The 18,203-nt window shown below is 34.9% G+C and overlaps 1 protein-coding gene across 4 annotated transcripts in view; it reads right to left on the bottom strand.

Moving 5' to 3' along the window:
* Positions 1-18,203, bottom strand: part of SSBP2 (single stranded DNA binding protein 2) — a 286,517-nt gene that overhangs the window by 72,513 nt on the left and 195,801 nt on the right. For 2 of the 4 annotated variants that reach the window (XM_032404079.1, XM_032404080.1), the window contains exon 5: positions 10,567-10,656. The exons of the other annotated variants lie outside the window; for them this stretch is intronic. In XM_032404079.1, the coding sequence (XP_032259970.1) occupies positions 10,567-10,656 (90 nt within the window). The remainder of the gene's footprint in view (positions 1-10,566; positions 10,657-18,203) is intronic. 4 annotated transcript variants of the gene reach the window in all.

The raw sequence follows: 18,203 nt of genomic DNA, 5'->3' as shown, positions 1-18,203 counted from the left end.
TCCATGTGGCTTCCAGGATACCACAGTGCCTGGCTTTCTTCTTATCACTTGGACTGCTCTCTCTCATTCTTCTTCAGTGGTGCCTCCTCATCTCCCTGATTTCTTGACATTAGAGTGTAGTAGGTCCATTGCAGAGCTTTCTGTCTCTATCAGTACTCACTATCTTGATGTTCTCATCCAGTCGTATAGCTTTAAATATTATCCACATGCTAATAATTCCCAAATGACTCTGGCCCAAGTCTGAACCACAGAACTGCAGACAGATAGTCTGTTCCCTACTCAATATCTCCTGAATATCTAATAGCTGTCTTAATCTTACCAAGTTCAAAATTAAGCTTCTGGTACTCCCCCTCATACCTCCTCCTGGAAGTTTGACCTACATCAGTAAATGTCAACTCCGTTCTTCCAGCTGAATAAGTCAAAAGCCTTGCAGTCACCCTTGATTTGTCTTTTTCTCTCACAACACATATCCAGACCATCACCAGTATCTGTTGGCTTGAACTTCACAATATATCTAGAATCCAACCACTTCTCACTACTCTTACTACCTTAGTCCAGGATGTAACAATCTCTTGTCAAAATTTTGCAACAACATCCAAACTGGTCTCCCTATTTCCACCCTTCCCTCCTATAGACTAATCTCAACAAGCAGCCATAATAAGACTGTTAAAACACTCCACTCAAGAGTAAAACCCAAAATTCCTACAGTGACCTACAAAGTTCTACTTCACCTGACTTTCTATTATCTAGGACTTCATATTGAACTATTCTCCCCAGCGGACACTACACTTTAGCTACCTGGACCTTCTGTTGTCCTTGGAAAATGCCAGTCATGCTTTGAACTCAGGGGCTTTACACTTGCTTGTCCCTCAGCCTCTAACACTTTCCCCAGATATCATGTGCTTGTTCCCTCACTTTCTTCAGGTCTTTACAAACATGACATCTTCTTGATGAGTCCTTCTCTGGCCACCCTATCTAAAACTTTGGCAATAATGCCTATTTTCCTTTTAGGTTTCATTTTCCTCCCTAGTCCTTATCACAATCTAATATATCATATTTATTTTGTTACTATCTCCCTTAATTCCATGTGGGCAGGGATTTCTATTTATCTTTTTTTTTTTTTTTTTAAATTCATAGGGAGCACAGGTGGCCCAAGGTCAGGGCTAGGCAACCTGCCCTAGGATGGCACCCCACCTCATAGGCCCCAGTCATATCTCCAGGAACCTGACTTTCACCAAGCTACATGCTTATAGGCTTACTCCTTCAACCTTCACCCCCTACCCCACCCACCTCCTTCTGTTGCAGTAAATATTTGTTGTTGTATGTCATCAGCAATCTTTGCCAATGGTTCTCAAATTTTAGTTTGTAAGACTCATCTGTTAAAAACAAAACAAAATGACAACAACAAAAACACAAAAGATTTCTGCCTCACTCCCCACCCCAAGAATTGTGACATACTGGAAGTTGGTTGACGCCCAGGACCCTCATGTCAGTACTGCACAAAACAAACTTGGAGGAACATTGTTCTTAGTCTTTACCATTTAGATTTCTTAGAAGCTATCTAGTGGTGAGCAAATTATGGCTCACCCACTAAGTGTGGCCTACCATTTGCTTTTGTAGATAAAGTTTCCCTGGAAGAGTTTTGCTGCATAGTATCCGAGGCTGCTTTTACACTACAAGGGCACTACAACAACAGAGTCGAGTAGTTGTAACTTCAAAGCCTCCAAAGCCTAAAATATTTACTATCTGGCTTTTTACAGAAAAATTTTGTCAACTCCTCATATAGATACAAGATACATTATTTCTGAACACCACCTAGTGATAAGCTACCTTTTAAAAAAGCTGAAGACAGGGGCGCCTGGGTGGCTCAAGGGGTTAAAATTCTGCCTTCGGCTCAGGTCATGATCCCAGGGTCCTGGGATCGAGTTCTGCATCAGGCTCCCTGCTTAGCAGGGAGTCTGCTTCTCCCTCTCTCTCTCTCTGCAGCTCCCCCTGCTTGTGCTGTCCCTCTGTCAAATAAATAAATAAAATCTTAAAAAAAAAAAAAGGGTGAAGATATCCTAATGTATACTTAAGACAAATCTATCCCACCCATATAGGGCATTTGTAATATACGTAATAACCTATCCTTATCTTTATTCTTTTTTTAAAGTTTTTTATTTATTTAAGTAATCTCTGCACCCAACCTGGGGTTTGAACTCACGACCCCGAGATCAAGAGTGGCATGTTCTACCAACTCAGCCAGCCAAATGCTCCACCCATCCTCATCTTTAATTCCCCAAAGAATGGTGACCATTTTGTTTCTGTAACCAACATTAAATAAAACTAAAATTGTTATAAATTGCCTTTGTATATTTGCAATTTTCTATACATCCCCCCACCCCAAGTAGCTATAATAAAAACTGAAGCACTTGGGAAGAATTTTCAAAATAAGATCTTTTCAAAAGAAACTGTAATTTCAAATTAGCTGAAAAATAGATAAACCCTTATCACAGATTTAATTTTAAAATATGATATTTTATTGCTTCATACTAAATATCCTAACATCTTTAGCTAGCAGGAGTAGCATTAAAGTAAAAGGAAAACCAGTATTGGTCTGGGTGGCCAAGTTAACTTTTTCTGAAATATTCATTTTGATAAATAAACAAATAAAGTAGGGTTTTCTAACAGAAAATTATTTCATTCCATGCTACCGGGAAACCCATGTAAAGGCTCTGAGGCCCTGATACTCTCTTCTTTGCTCTCTGTCCATCTATTTACTGCTGTAGGATCTTCAGTTGTTTGAAACTGCAATTTTTAAAAAAGCTTACTTAGTTACTCAAGCTGAGCAGTTTTAATTTGTTCTAATAGTTGAGGCCAGAAAAACTATTACCCCATCTGCAGGAAAGCATTATCAAAGCCAGCAGCTGTCAGGCACCTTTATTTTTTTTTTTTAGACTGCTTTTATCTTTGTAGTAGAGAAAAACTTGTTCTATTTTTGATATTTAGAATCTCTGTTCCTTAAAGCTTCAAAATTACATTTTGAAGAAAATTAAACTTAATTTTTATGTCTTGAACTTTGATAAATAAGCAACCTTCCCCACCTCCACTCTCCAAATCCTGGTGTATTTAATTCTTTTTTTTTTTTTTTTTTAAGATTTATTTATTTATTTATTTGAGAGAGAGAGAATGAGAGAGAGAGAACACATGAGAGGGGATAGGGTCAGAGGGCGAAGCAGACTCCCTGCCGAGCAGGGAGCCCGATGCAGGACTCGATCCAGGGACTCCAGGATCATGACCTGAGCCGAAGGCAGTCGCTTAACCAACTGAGCCACCCAGGCGCCCCTGGTGTATTTAATTCTGAAAAACGCTCATTTTTAATGTCTGGATTTTTAAACTGATAATGTTATAGTTCAGTACATCAAGTCTACTCGAGATTTTCAGTACCCTACTCATTCAAACTAAGGAAAGACATACTAACTAATTTTTTGGCTCATTATCTATGTTTAGAGATGCTATCTACAACTTCCAGGGAGAGGGAAAGGAAGTTTCTTCTGGCTTAGAGTATTTCCTAAAACTAACTCTGCAACAGCCATGGTCAAGAAGGGTAAGAGGAAAGGAAAACCAATGGGAGTAGAGGCAATATGAAGATTAATAATAAAAGGGAACTGAGAAAGCATGTAGACTATTTAACTATATGTATAAATAACAGGGTAAAAAGGCTGTAACTGATTATAGAATAGTTGCATAAAAGTTTAAATAGGAATAGCAGAGCAGGGGTGCCTGGGTGGCTCACTCAGTTAAGCATCCCACTCTTGATTTCGGCTCCCATCATAATCTCAGGGTCATGAGATGGAGCCCTTAATCAGGCTCCACACTCAGCAGGAGTCTGCTGGAGTCTCCTCTTTTTCTCTCTCCCTCTCCCCATCTACCTTTCCCACAAACATGCTCTCTCTAATAAATATATAAATCTTAAAAAAAAAAAAAGGAATAGCAGAGCAGATGAGTATACTGAGTTATGAAGGTATCTTCAAAATGTAGGAATTATTTCCAGAAATAAATTAAATACCACCTCAAGAAACATTTAACCACAGCTTGTAAATGTTTTTTCCTTTTTTTTTTGTTTTTGTTTTTTCATTTTCAAGATCATTTGATTGTTAAATTAAATAATTATTTTTTCTTATTTTTTGATTCATTTTGATTCTTTTTCTTTTAAACTATCGAGAATATTATACTACCCTGAGCTTTGTTTTTGTCTTCATTGCTTAATGAATGTCATTTATACAGAGCTTTTTCTGGTCAATAACAACACCATGGAGAAAAGGGAAGATTTCTTTCTATTTTTTGTTCTTCTTATTGCATGATTATTATGTCAAAGCATTAGGTCAGCTCGCTACAGTACAGTCTTGCTAAAAATAGAACCTATGGAAAATACACCCTGAATAAGTAGAGACATCTACAAACCACCACTAGATGGCAAAGCAGCTTTCCTATTGCTAACATTAGGCCTGCAAGCAAACCATGACTTATACAAACCTGCTGCAACGTGTTTTCTACAGTGTCAGTTTCTATCCATTCAGACTTTAAAATATGGATGACCACCTCAGTCTGAAACTAAATTGCTTGGTATGCTCTATCTTCCACAAATATTTATAATCCCACTGATGTCAAAGTCTTAAATTTATAATCCAACATCAATGTATTATTAGTTTTCAACAATTTCAGTTAAGAAAACTAAAGATGGAGTGAGTAGAGGACAGCAAATTTATCAAGATAAAAATCAAAACAAAACATAACACACAGTAAAAATGAACCAAAGGCTACACAGGGTTCAAATTAGATATTTATAAGCATAGCCCACATTAGTTATATACTCAAAGGCATCTACATTAGCACTTATTAAAAAGATTATTTTTTTAATAAAAGATATGGATATGTTTAGTTACAGTGACAAAAAACAAGACAGAGTTTTCTACTTAAAAGTTTTCTTGTGGGGAAAAAAAAAAGTTTTCTTGTGGGAAAGACCAGAAAGGAAGGAAAAATATAGTATTTTCACTCCTGACAAGTTTTCTTGGTTGAAATAAAAAATGTCCGTTTCTTCAATGCAGTATAGTACATTCACAAGAGAAGCTTTCTTGTTACTCAAATCTATAAAATTACAAAACTTCATAAGGTGACAAATAGTCTAATTTTTTTAAACACAAAGGAAGAACTTTGTTTTATTTTATGCATTTTACTAAACCATTTTGATTGTTATACATAAGTGAGAAGAAAATCTAATTGGTTCAAGGAACACTGCTACCTATTTAATAAATTGCAGAAATCAAACTTTGCCTGTTTTTAGATAAGAATGCTATGAAAATGAATAAATAGCACATTGATGCTTTTAATACATAATTCACATTTCTTAGCATACAATGAAATTTTGCATACGATTCTAGCACAGGGACAGGAGACTCAGAGTATAGACTGTTTTGATTGCCTACTATGTGTATTCACACCAACCACAAGAATGCATTTTCCTCCTCTAAAACTGCCAAACTAGTTAGATCAGTGGCCACTTTGCTTCCCCGTGACCCAGTAGCAAGACTTCCCAATTAAAGAAAGCTGCTCTAACATCATTCACCAGTTCCATGGTAGGTAGGTCACTTTGAGAATTTATAGGGTTTTGTATACAAATTACTCTTTTGATAAAAGACTCCAAGTAAATAAACATGTGTTTTACTTTAAATGGCTTTATTTTACTAAACTGATACCTCCTTTTGCATGACCCACTATTCCCATTGATTTTACTTAATTGGACTACTATCAACAACAGAAGCTCTTCCATTTCAATAAAAATGTCAAAGTTTAAGTATGAACAATGTTAATATCTGTCACAAATAGACACTAATCTAAATTTTACAATATGATCACATAGTGAGTAGGACTCAGAATTACTGAAGCCGGTGTTTTATGTGCTAATTACAAACTCTTCTTTCTTTAGTTTCTTTTCTTTTTTTTTTTTTTTTATTATTACATTCTGATAGGCTCAATCCTTTCCTGGCCTCATCCCATTGCAGCTGACCCCAAATAAGCTTTACATTTCCTCACTAAGAATAGGAATTCAAAACTATTCTCATACTTTGGATAATTCTTGGAGGTTAATATCCCTTTTGGAATTGAATTAGAAACTGGTGTTCAGACTTGAATTATGATTGTCTCCTGCTATTTCTACTCATATAAGTCAGCTAGCTACTCTTCATTAACAACAGGCATTATGGCCAGAATTATGCTGAAGTATAGACCAATCCCTGTAGGAAACCAATGCTGATATTTAGGAAATTCTTGAGCAGACTAATCCCATCATTATATGTACCAAAAGATAATAAGATCCTATTTCTTTTTTTAAAAGTTTGATAGTATGAGTTGTTCAGTATTTCAAAGAGGTATTTCTAGGGAGACTGGATATTAAGCTTGTTGAATAGGGAAAAAGAGCATTTGGGATTAGCTAGAATGGTCTTCCTGGATAAAGAGGAATGACATGTATCAAACTCAAACATATCTTTTTCTATCTTCTATCTTTCCTAACTCAGATAAAGACATTAAAACTTTCCAGAGGTCCAAAGTAAGAACCTCAGAATGATCCTTGATTCTTCCAACTCTTTCTTTTCTAACCCTGATTTGGTTAATCAACTAAAGCCTATCAAACAACTATGAATTGCTTCTTCCTTTCCAATCTTAATGCCACTGCTCTTCGATAGGTCCACAAAGTCTCTTCCTTGGGCTACTTACACTAGTCAACTGACTGATTCCCTCGCATCTATTCTCTTTAACAAGTTCTTTATCTTTCAAGTGTTGTATTTTTGGAGTTCAGTTGCATACCCTCTTACTCTCTCCTTCTGTACTTTCTCGCTAGATAATTAATCTACCCCTGTGGACTCAAGTGCTCTTAATATGATGATAATCCTGCAATTTTTATCTCTAGCCTGATCAATCACTGCCTTAGGCTTCAAGCCCATGTTCACTAGTCTAAAGGATATCTCTAACTGGAGGTCCCACAGGAACCTCATCTGTCCCACCTAATTTTGTGGTCTCTATCTTGGAAAATAAAACCCCCATCTGCCCAGGTTGAGACAGAAACCAGAATATTATTCTTGAATTCTTTTACTCACACCCTGTGCATTTATTTGTCTCTTAAATCTGTTCATCTCTCCCCACACCCACTGCCACTATCTTAGTTCAGGCCATCATCAAATCTCATTTGGATCATTGTAGCAGCCTCCTAAATAGTCTCCCTACCTTCAGACCTGTCCCTCTGCAATCCTGGCTACATTAGAGTGATTTTTCTAAAAGTACAAATATTAATATGCCTCTCTCCTGCTTGAAATCCTTCAATAGCTTATTACTGCCCTTAAGATCAAGTTCATTCAAACTCTTACCTGACCTACAAGCTCTTCGAGGTTCCTCTGGAGCCTCATCACCAGCCACTCTCCATTGTTTTTTTTAAATATTTAGTTTCTCTCCTCTCCCTCTGGGCCTTTGGAAATTCTTTTCCCTCTTCCTGGAATATTCTTTCCCTTGCTCCCTGCTTCTTTGCTTAACTCATCTTTGGATGCCAATTTGGATTTCATTTACTATTTTGACAATATTTCCTTGACAATGACCTCCCAAGATTCGGTTTGGTGGCCTTCTGATTTGCCCTAAGAGCACACTCTACTCACTTAATACAGCCATTTTCTTTCTCTACTCTAATTGCCTGTCTCTCTCTCCTTAACCACAATGTATGTTTTTTGAGGGCCTCTATACTTTTGCTTCCATTGTTCCCAGTTTCTGGAATATCATTCCCCTGCTTTTTTCCCTGGAAAACTTTTTCCGAACTACTCCCAGCTTCAATTCAGGTAGACTTACCAGCTCTTCTTCTAGGTCATCACAGAACTACACTTCATTCTGTTACAACACATAGCTTGCTACATTACAGTTACTTATTTTTAATAATGTCCCTTTGCTAGACAGTGAGTGCCAGGAAGGTACATATTAACATACTCATTTTTAGATGCCTACCACAGTGCCTGGTATGTAGTAGTTCTTCATTATGTACCCACCAGAATAATTAAAACAAAGTTAACTCTGTTTCAACTACTCCTACCAAGAATTAGGCAAAAGACAGGTAAGATGAAAATGGGTCATTTTACAAAATGTGAAGATGAAAATGTATGGGTTTATACATCTTTGCTTAACCCTAGAAGTATTCAGCTTCTTTCCTGACCCACCCCTCTTTTTAAAAGTGCCATTTAGAGAGCTTCTACTAACTCTTATATGTAAATAAACCCTTTTGATTTACTCTCTAACTCTAATTCATTGTTGGCAAGAGAAATAAAGCATGAGAGAAAAAAAATTAAATGAGCTAAAAATATTTTATGAATAATGATCAATTATGAATTTTAAAAGGTCAATTCTATGGCAGAAGTCCAGAAAGCCTTGATTTGAATCCCAACCCTGTCACTTCCTGACTTTGTGCAAACCACTTATCTCTCAAGCCTTCGTTTTTCCATCTGTGCAATAAGAACTGCAATAATACATGCGTCGTACCTAGGGTTATTGTTGGAATTCAGACTTTATATATGTAAAACATTTAGAACAAAGCACGACATACAGTAGCAGTTAATAAGTGTTAGCTATTATTATCTTAAATCGAGATTGTTTAATAAATAAGAGTTATAGTATGTTGCTAGATTATAGGAAAGGACCCTCAAGACAGAATATGAGTTCTAAAAGAGTTCTGAATACTCTAGACCAGTTGAGTATTAATATAGAGTAGTGATACGAATAAGCATGTCCTAAAGGACTTTACATTTCAGAGTTGGTACTAGGTTCTAATTAAGACCTTTGTGTTTAATTGCTGTAACTCTGGAAGATTTTATTTCTCTATTTTCACATTTATAAGTACTCTGATCTACCCTGTAATGATGGTATGGATTAACTAACAAGTGACTGTCAAGGACTTTGAAAATACAAAAACACTGAAGTGACAAATCAGTGTAAGTACCTAATGTAATTCACTAACAATATAGCATACTACATTAATTCCCATAATGCCTTCCAATTCTAGTTCTTAACTCCTAAGTTCTTGTTAATTTTCTCAAAGGATGTTATAAAATTTACTATGTAGTAAAAAAAAAATAAACTTCAGAATCTGTATTAGTTTGGGTTAGAAAACTGTCAGAATTAAATGTAGATCCAATAAAATTTAAAAGTGATGTATTACAGGCGAGGATGCAGAGAAAGGGGAACACTCCTACACTGTTGGTGGGAATGCAAGCTGGTGCAGCCACTCTGGAAAACAGTATGGAGGTTCCTCAAAAAGTTGAAAATAGAGCTACCCTACGACCCAGCAATTTCAATACTGGGTATTTACCCCAAAGATACAAATGTAGTGATCCAAAGGGGCACATGCACCCCAATGTTTATAGTAGCAGTGTCCACAATACCCAAACTACGGAAAGAGCCTAGATGTCCATCAACAGATGAATGGATAAAGAAGATGTGGTACACACACACACACACACACACACACAATGGAATATTATGCAGCCATCAAAAAATGAAATCTTGCCATTTGCAACGACGTGGATAGAACTAGAGGGTATTATGCTAAGCGAAATAAGTCAATCAGAGAAAGACAATTATCATATAATCTCACAGATATGAAGAATTTGAGAAACAAGACAGAGGATCACAGGGGAAGGGAGGGAAAAATGAAACAAGACAAAACCAGAGAGGGAGACAAACCATAAGAGACTCTTAATCTCAGGAAACAAACTGAGGGTTGCTGGAGTGGTGGGGGGTAGGAGGGATGGGGTGGCTGGGTGATGGACATTGGGTAGGATATGTACTATGTTGAGCGCTGTGAATTGTGTAAGACTGATCATAGACCTATACCCCTGAAACAAATAATACATTATATGTTAATAAAAAATTTTTTAAAAAGTGATATAATTCTAAAATCATTATCATCATTGCTAAAATAAATGGTCTTGTTGAGATTTTAAAATATCAGCATATGTATTTTAAAATCCGATTTTAAAATGTCATATAATAATAACAATTCCAGCTTAAAAGCCAAAGAGATGATTATCAAAATATTTTTGATAAAGCCTATCATTCTGATAAATGAAAAGGTTATGATTTAGCCATATTTTAAAAGTACAGCCAAATCTTGATTATCTTTGGTCCGTGGAGATTTGGACAGTTAGGGTAGTTAAAATCCATCTATCATTCCAGAACTTCATCTTTAGCCTCTCCTCCCACCACATCTTTACCACAGTTAACTTAATGGGCCAGTTTGCATTTCCACTCCCTTTCTTGCTTACTTGAACAAGGGAATGGCAAAATAAATACATGAATAAAAATTTGACAACAAATAAGACATAGGAAGGAAGGGCTAATCTATACACTAGATAACCCGTCTCTGAGTATCAAGAGTTGGCTGCACACATTTTGTTTACCTTAAGAATTAAAACAGCCTCATTCTCCTTCATGTCTTTAAATAAAACCAGACAGGAGCTCCTACGCCTTAACACCCCTAGTCAGCGTTTCTCTGAGTACCTGAAAGAACCCTGGTGGCACAGGACCTACTGGCATGCCATCTCCTGGGGGGACGTTTCCTAGCACTGGGCTGGGAGCTGCTGCAGCGCTCTGCAAAGAATAAAGGAGAAACAAACCTACATCATTACAGCGAAGGCACAAAACCAGAGACTAACGATCACAGATTGTAGGAAGGGGAGCTTTTCATTCCCAGGAATAACTATTGCTAATTTCCCCCACTCCAGAGGTAAACTAAGGTACAGCAGTTAGTTTTGTATACGACTAAGTTATTTGGTTTAAACAAGTCTTTTAAAACTGTTTGAATCATAGGATTTTAATAAGATGGTATATTTGAATGATATATAAAAGGTGAATAATAACATGACAAAAAGATAAAAGTTTAAGTAAATGCTTTATTGAAGGCACAGGCGTCTGAAATGGTAACATCAATAACAAATATGTATATGTGTAGGTAGTAAGTTTGAAAACGGTGGGTACAAAAGTTGGAAAAAAGAACTCTTTTTTTAGATTATGCTTTTCTGTGTCGTAAACAAGAACAATTAATTTTCTGCCTATAGGTGGTAACACTTTATTCAATTTCTGATATACTACAACCGGAAGCCAAAATATAATTGATAGCAAAAACAGGGTGGTGAGGATGAAAAAGTAATTAGGAGACTGAATAAAAGAATTAGATTTAGAGAGATTAGTCTCATATAAACAGATTATGAAAGAAACAGTTTGAAAAACTCAGTCTATTTCACTTACAAATTATTTTATGGAACCCTAGAACTTCATGAAATAGGAGTACTAAAAATTCTGAGTTAGACTCTTTGTAATCAAATCGAGGTTTTAGATTTAATTATTACATACAACAGTAATACATATCACTCACTATTCCACAACCATGGGTTTCATTTCATCCTTCTACCTAGTTAGACATATTATAAATACTAAGAACAGTCACAAAGGTACCAGAAATGTGCTGAAGAAAGATCAGTATGAATACAACAGTTCTGCTATGAAAAGACCTCAAAACAAATACTGGATCTAGTATGTCTGTTGCACTGTCCTTGTCCATGTATCAGTGTATTCATTCATACATTAATATTCCATTAGAGAATGAAAAATCAATATATTTGTAGCCTACATTTCCTGGTATATAAATTGATAAAAATACTAAAACATGTTTATTCTATAATGCTAGCAGTTTTTAATAATGAAGACCAATGATTTTAGTATTTCCTGAGGAAATCTAGATTTAAATGTGGTTATCTAAAATGTTGCTTACCTATGAATGCCAAAATTCTAAACTTCTGATAAAGCATATGAAAGGACAAATAATATTTCTTAGATATTAAGATGAAACATTAATCTGTTATTCTATTCTATTTTATTTTATTATTATTACTTTTTTAAGTAGGCTCCACGTCCAGCATGGAGCCCAATGCAGGGCTTGGACTCACAACCCTGAGATGAAGACTTGAGCAGAGATCAAGAGTCAGACGTTTAACCAACTGAGCCACCCAGGCACCCATGTTATTCTATTTGAAGCAAAAACATGCAATTTAATTAGTGTACATTAATTGAATACCTACCATTTGCCAGATATTGTCCTATTTTGCTTTATGTATCAACATTCATGTTTTTTAAAAATGAAAGGCACATTTTTTTTTCATTTTAAGTAAACTGGTGTAAAATTTTAACATACAGTGTTACAGTAAGAGGAAAATTTACCACCAAATATTTATCCTCTTTTAGTTTAAATATGATTACAGCTAGATCCAGGAAAAAAGATTTGATCGAGGTCCTTTAACAGTCAATTACTGTCATGGGGAAGCTGCTCTCAGTACTAAGAGCTAGACATAGGATGTCACTATTGTTCTAATTAATTGCAGGATAGAAACTTTTTTTTTTAAGATGTATTTATTTATTTGAGAGAGAGAGACAGAGAGAGTTAGAGAGCAAGAGAGAAAGAGAGCAAGAGAGAGAGAGAATAAGCGGGGAGGAGAGGGAGAAAAGCAGGTTCCCTCCTGAGCAGGGAGCCCAAAACGGGGCTCAATCCCAGGACCCTGAGATCATGACCTGAGCCGAAAGCAGATGCTTATCTGACTGAGCCACCAAGGTGCCCCGATAGAATCATTTTGAGACAAGTTTGTAAACCATCCTCACCTATACTTTTACAGATATGTGTACTACAACTTTGAGCAGTTTTATAAAAACAAAATAGAATTCAGTGAATTATTGCAGCTTCTTAGTGTAATTCCAAGATGTTATTTCTCCCTCAATTGTAGTTGCCTAGCATGTGATGTGATAAGCACTGGGTGTTATACACAACTAATGAATTATTGAACTCTACATCTGACACGAATGATGTACTATATGTTGGCTAATTGAATTTAAATTAAAAAAATAATAAAATTAAAAACATTTCAAAGCAAAAAACAAAAAAAACCTTCTGCCTCCCTGAAGGAGAAGAAAAAGTTTGTTTGCATCTAAATTAAAATTCAACAAAAATGCTGGGTCATCATTGGCTCCTTTATTTTTTTCTTTTTTGGGGACCACAGAGCTTAAAGGTATATAATATGCTAGCTTTTTCTTCAAAGTTCTTCATTATATATGCTTCCTATGGTAATTTTCAGCTATTATTTAAAAGTGAAACAAAATGTATGATTCAGATGAAGATTTAAACAATTAAATCTTTAAAAATGGCTTTTGAATGTTCATTTCATGACTTCAAAATTATTGAACAAATTCAATCAAAATATATATTGTCAAAGAACTCTTTTACGCTCTGCAACAGAGCAGTTAACACAATAGGAAAAAAAATCCTTAAAATCCTTGCCATTTGGAATTTAACATGCTAGTGCGAGAAGAAAGATAATGATAAGTTCTATGGAGAAAAAAAGAACAGGGAACAGGGAATTCCCAATAAAGGGTGTAGGGATTATAACTTTAAATAGAATAGTCAGGAATGAATGAATAAATCATACAAACTAATGGATCACGTTATGATGACTAACTGATTTAAATATGCCTCTTACTCTGTTGTTGAGACTGCCTCCCTACATTTCAAGAGGTACCAAATTCCTGCAGTTTGCACCTATTCCCTCACAGTGGCACAAGAATTTTGTGGAAATTTTTCTTTCTTGATAATCGTACTTTGGGCAAATAGTATTCTTGAAAAGAATAGAAGTGAAAAAAACAGAATAGAAACAGCAAACTGTTTCTTGAAAATAGAAAAGAGTTTTATAGCTAGATGATTTATGATTTAGAACATGATGATGTAGTTTTCTGCTGTGATAGTAATTTCTAGCCTTGGCCCAAGGACACAAAGTGAAATGAACAGAATCTTAGTAATTATCCAGTTTGTTTACCCAGTACAAAGCACTACGTCAGAGCATTTCAGCCCAAACTTCACTCTGTGGACCACATTTTTGAGCTAAATCATTCATCCATTCCTCTAGGATTTATTGACAAGGGATAACTCACCCTTTATTGTACTGTGTGGACACAAGCTTAGGGTACAATTTGGTACACTGTGTTAACCATTAACAAATACTAGTCTGATAATAAATACTCCAGAGGTACACCAAATTGCAACTGCAAGCATTGTGAAAGAGTATATTTCTCAAATCATTTAACTTGCTAATTTATATACAGTAGCAATATAAATAATATATGCTTTGAAACTGTAAGCAAATGAGAATCAAGTTTTTGGGAATAGGGATTTATGTAGAAGAAAGAAGTACAGGGTCGCCTGGGTGGCTCAGATGGTTAAGCGTCTGCCTTCGGCTCAGGTCATGATCCCAGAGTCCTGGGATCGAGTCCTGCATCGGGCTCCCTGCTCCTTGGGAGCCTGCTTCTCCCTCTGCCTCTCTCTCTCTGTCTCTTATGAATAAATAAATAAAATCTTGAAAAAAAAAAAGAAGTACAAAATTTCTTGGATTTCATTGCTACAATTTATTTATTTATTTTTTTTCTTAGAGAAAGAATGGGCTAACAGGTGGGGGAGCCGAGGGAGAGGGGGAGAGAGAGAGAATATCAAGCAGGCTCCACACCCAGTAGGAAGCCAACTGTGGGGCTTGATCTCATGACCCTGAGATCACGAACTGTCATTGCTACAATTTCTGGGACTTGTTTCAAGTTTACTTCCAAATTATGAGAAATTTATCTCTTAAGGATTGACAGAAAATTGTTGGCTCTAATTTATAAAGTCTGTATTATTCTGGACGGTTGTGACTAAATCACAAAAGAAGAGCAAGTAGTTTAATTATATTAAGAACTACTAGAAAGCATTAGTTTCACTGGATTTGTGTGAATTCCCATTAGAATACGATGAAAATCCTTTATTATGTAATATGTGCATGATTAGGGTTGACTTTTTATTTTCTCTCTCTCATAAAAAGAAAATCCTGTAAATATTATGGCTTTAAAATATTTCTTCTAACTAAATTGAATACATAAGACTTCAGGGCAAATGTGAAAAGATCAATTATCATTAAAAGTGTTTTATCTCTCTACTGGATTAATTTGTATGCTTTCAATATATATGTTCAGATAGGTATTTTCTATCTGCTCTTAAATCATTTACTTTGTCATAGTCTTAAATTTCAAGGGTTTTTGGGGCACCTGGGTGGCTCAGACGGTTATTCAGCTCAGGTCATGATCCCAGGGTCCTGGGATTGAACCTCACTTCGGGCTCCCTGCTCGGCGGGGAGCCTGCTTCTCCCTCTCCTCTTACTGCTCCCCCTGCTTGTGCTCTCTCGCTCTGTCAAATAAATAAATAAAAACCTTTAAAAAAAATAAATTTCAAGGGTTTTTGAGAGTGACAACTTTAATTTTTCTTTTTTATTTCCCCAAGTCACTAACATAATTTTATCTACTTTTTATATATGCAATATATTAAATTTGGTGAATTGTTTGCTTTCCCAAGGACACAGTAAAATGAACTTTAAAGAGTCACCATGAAATCTTTACATGTTGTTATATATTTATCTTTGCTTAAGTCTGTGTGGCCATTTTCCTCTCTTGGACTTCCTATACTTATATAATTCTACCCTTTAAGAAGGCGTAAGTCAATCTGTGCCCTTTCTTTCTTTTTGTGTTGTTTGTTTTTCCTTTGTATATATAGATGTCTAGCACCATTTCCCATTTTCTCCTTTCTCTTAAGTGCTATTATATAACTGCATTTAATAAATATTTTTATTCTCCCTCTAATTCCCTATTTCTGAATTTAAAGAAGAGAGATACACTATTTTATATTTTATCTTCTTAAATAAAAATCTGTAATAGAAATGAAAAGAATTCTTATTTTAATCTTAGTTATTGTCACTAGTGGCCTCTGATAGAAAAAAATTGTATATACTTCTGCATGGAGGTTTCAAAACAACAGGCATATAATAAAATTTTGCTTAAAAATAAAATTAGGATACAATTGATTACTAAATTAGCATTTATCAAGATTCTACACATTAAATAACTAACAGTTTTATTTACTAAGGATGTTAGAGAACCAGTTGCCTAATTATACATCAGGGAATCAAGATATAAAGTCTGTACTTGGTGCAATAGAAAAAATATTTTAAGTATATATAAAATTGTTAAGGTAATAACAGAAGAACTAAAATAGTGACACGATTATTAGAAATAGAAAGGCTTGATTAAAGGCAAGGGTGAGTAGGAAGAAATTGGGCAGGGAGTTGATTTTTAGTATTAAGCTATCTGTGCTATTTTTAAGCCATATGCAGGAAGTTTTTTGAGAAACATTTAAAATGGTGATAATATCTTGTCTTTACAATTTTAATGCAAAGCACAATTAAATATTTGTCTGTTGGTTGAAGACATATTCTTTATCATACTAAGAAATCTTTCTATGCCTAGTATTCTAAAAACAATTTTCAAAGAAATCAGAAATTAAAAAAGATGCTTTGCCTTTTTATATTTGATTGAGACTTTGGTTTTCCTTTTGGGAAGCATGATATAAGTAATCATATATTGATAGTTTTTTTTAAACTTAAAGCACCATTGTATTTCTGAGATAAGCCATGCTTGATCATCATGGGTGATCCTTTTAATAGGCTAATGAATTATATTTGTTAATATTTTATTCAGGATCTTTACATCTATATTCTAAATGAGATCGGTTTAGAATGTTCCTTGCTGTATTATATCTTTCAAACTTGAACATCCAGATAATTTTACCTTCTCAAAATGAATTGGATGGCAAACTATCTTTTATAATGCTCTGAAGAAGTTTTATAATACAGTGTTTATCTGCTTTTTGAAAGTTAAAAAATATGCAGCAGTAAAACTGCCTGAATACAAAGGCAATTTTGGAAATAATTATGGTCATTATTCTTTTTATATTTTCTAAACTTCTATTTGCTTCAATTCTGTTCATTTACATTTTTCCCAGAACACTTCATTTCATTGAGATTTTTAGTTTTATCCATATTCACACTACTTTCACATACTTAAAAAAAGTCCTCTGCAGCAGCTGTGAGACTACTAGTCAACCACAAACATCTGTTTTTCCCTTCTTCCATGGTAATAGAACTGTAGCCAAGCACACAGCAGCCCAACGACATCATATTTCTGTCTCCCTTTTTCTCACCAAGAATTAAAGTTCTTACTAATGGAATGTGAGCAGAAGACGTATACACCATATCCAGGCTTTGGTCTTAAGAGTTTGGAATGTAGCTTACCTAATTTTTTTTTTTTTTAAGATTTTATTTTTGAGTAATCTCTACACCCAATGTGGGGCTTGAATCTACAACCTCCAGATCAAGAGTTGCATGCTCTACTGACTAAGCCAGCCAGGCACCCCATCCTACTTATTTTTAATTAGAGACCTAATTGCTGTCACGCTGCTAGCCTCAGTCTCAGTCTCTGGATGACTTCCTGGAGCAGAGCCGCTCACCTGCCCTGGACCACCTTACCAAACTGCTGGCCCTGAAACAGATGATGGAGATTTATTTTCTCTCTCCTAAACTGAATTAGCATTGTCATTATCTTTGCCAGAAACCGTTTACTTCTTTTGCTTTTTTTATTATCTCTATTCTCATGCTTTTTTAAAAAAAGGCTTTATTATTTATTTTCAAACTTCTCAATTAAATTAGTAAATAATTTATTTTTTTTAAATACAAAGAATATAAAACTATAAGGTTTGGCTCTGAATTTACCTTTGATTGAATCTGTAAGGTTTGATGTTGATGTTCATGATTTTTTCCCTAAATCATCTAATCAGTATAATTTTGATTACTGGATATAACTGGAAACCAAAATTATACTGATTAGATGATTTAGCAAAAAAAAAAAAAAAGATGAGAACAGCAACATCAAACCTTGTCAATATAAGCAAAGATACACTTTAATTTACAAATGGTTGGAGGCTTTTTTTTTTTTTTTTAATTTCTAGCTTTCCCAACTGCGTCTAGATAAGATGTAGTATACAATTTCTATATTTAGGAATTTGTTGAACAATTTTTTTTGTGGTCTAACCAATGATCAATTTTCATAAGTTCCCATGGATATTTAGTAAAATATCTATAGTCTACGTTTTTATCCATTTGTATAATATCTTCATATTGTCTCTATTTTTTGTCCCCTTGCTCTTTCAAATATATATAATACCCTACTATTCTTGCTTGTCCATT

The sequence above is a fragment of the Phoca vitulina genome, unplaced genomic scaffold (genome assembly GCF_004348235.1).
Source record: "Phoca vitulina isolate PV1807 unplaced genomic scaffold, GSC_HSeal_1.0 scaffold6, whole genome shotgun sequence".
NCBI lineage: Eukaryota > Metazoa > Chordata > Mammalia > Carnivora > Phocidae > Phoca > Phoca vitulina.
The sequence above is the reverse complement of the archived record's forward strand: the minus strand, read 5'-3'. Positions and strand labels throughout refer to the sequence as shown.